Source organism: Geospiza fortis, unplaced genomic scaffold, assembly GCF_000277835.1.
Source record: "Geospiza fortis unplaced genomic scaffold, GeoFor_1.0 scaffold29, whole genome shotgun sequence".
Lineage (NCBI taxonomy): Eukaryota > Metazoa > Chordata > Aves > Passeriformes > Thraupidae > Geospiza > Geospiza fortis.
The window spans coordinates 5,042,318-5,043,076 of NW_005054349.1; the positions used below are offsets into that span (position 1 = coordinate 5,042,318).

A 759-nucleotide genomic window follows, 5' to 3' on the forward strand; every position below is an offset into this window, starting at 1 on the left:
CGCAGCTGCGCCTGGAACTCAGAGGTCATGAAGTAGTAGAGGACGGGGTCCAGGCAGCAGTTGAGGCTGGCCAGGCACAGGGAGATGGGGTGGAAGCGCAGCGTGCTCCGGTGCAGGGCGCAGTCCCGGATGACGTTCTCGATCACCATCATGAAGAAGGGGAAGTTGATGTGGTAGGGGGTGAAGCAGATGAAGAAGACGGCAGCGCACATGAGGACCATCCTCAGGGCCTTCTGCTTCTCTCCAGCGTCCTGCAGCGCCGTGGGGCCCTCCCGCAGGGAATGCCACATCCTCCACGTGCACCAGGCGATGGTGCCGAAGGGGATGACGAAGCCAAACAGCTCTGCCACCGTCACCAGCGTGATGGCGGCCCCAGGGCTGAGCTGCTTCACACCCAGGTCCGAGAAGCAGCTGTTGATGGAGTTGGACAGGGCTGGGCTCCTGACAATGATGAGGGGCAGGCAGGCAGCCCCCACCAAGAGCCAGACCAGGGCGCTGATGGCCACGTCATAGCGGCGCTTCCAGCCCTTGGCTCGGAATGGGTGCAGCAGGAACAGGTACCGCTGGATGCTGATGCAGCTGAGGAAGCAGATGCTGGCGTACATGTTGAGGTACTTCAGGTAGAAGCACACCTGGCACAGGAAGCTCCCAAAGGGCCAGGTGTGGTTGATGTAGTAGTAGGTGCGCAGGGGCAGTGAGAGGACGTGGGCCAGGTCAGCCACAGCCAGGTTGATCATGAAGATGACGGCTTTGCTCTTA

The 759-nt window shown here is 61.3% G+C and overlaps 1 protein-coding gene across 1 annotated transcript in view; it reads right to left on the reverse strand.

The window, feature by feature from the left end:
• LOC102041457 (putative P2Y purinoceptor 10) overlaps positions 1-759 on the reverse strand; it is a 5,636-nt gene that overhangs the window by 1,205 nt on the left and 3,672 nt on the right. Inside the window, 1 exon segment of the mRNA XM_031058844.1 lies at positions 1-759. This exon segment is cut by the window's left edge and continues 1 nt beyond it; it is cut by the window's right edge and continues 16 nt beyond it. Coding sequence (XP_030914704.1) covers positions 1-759 — 759 coding nt within the window.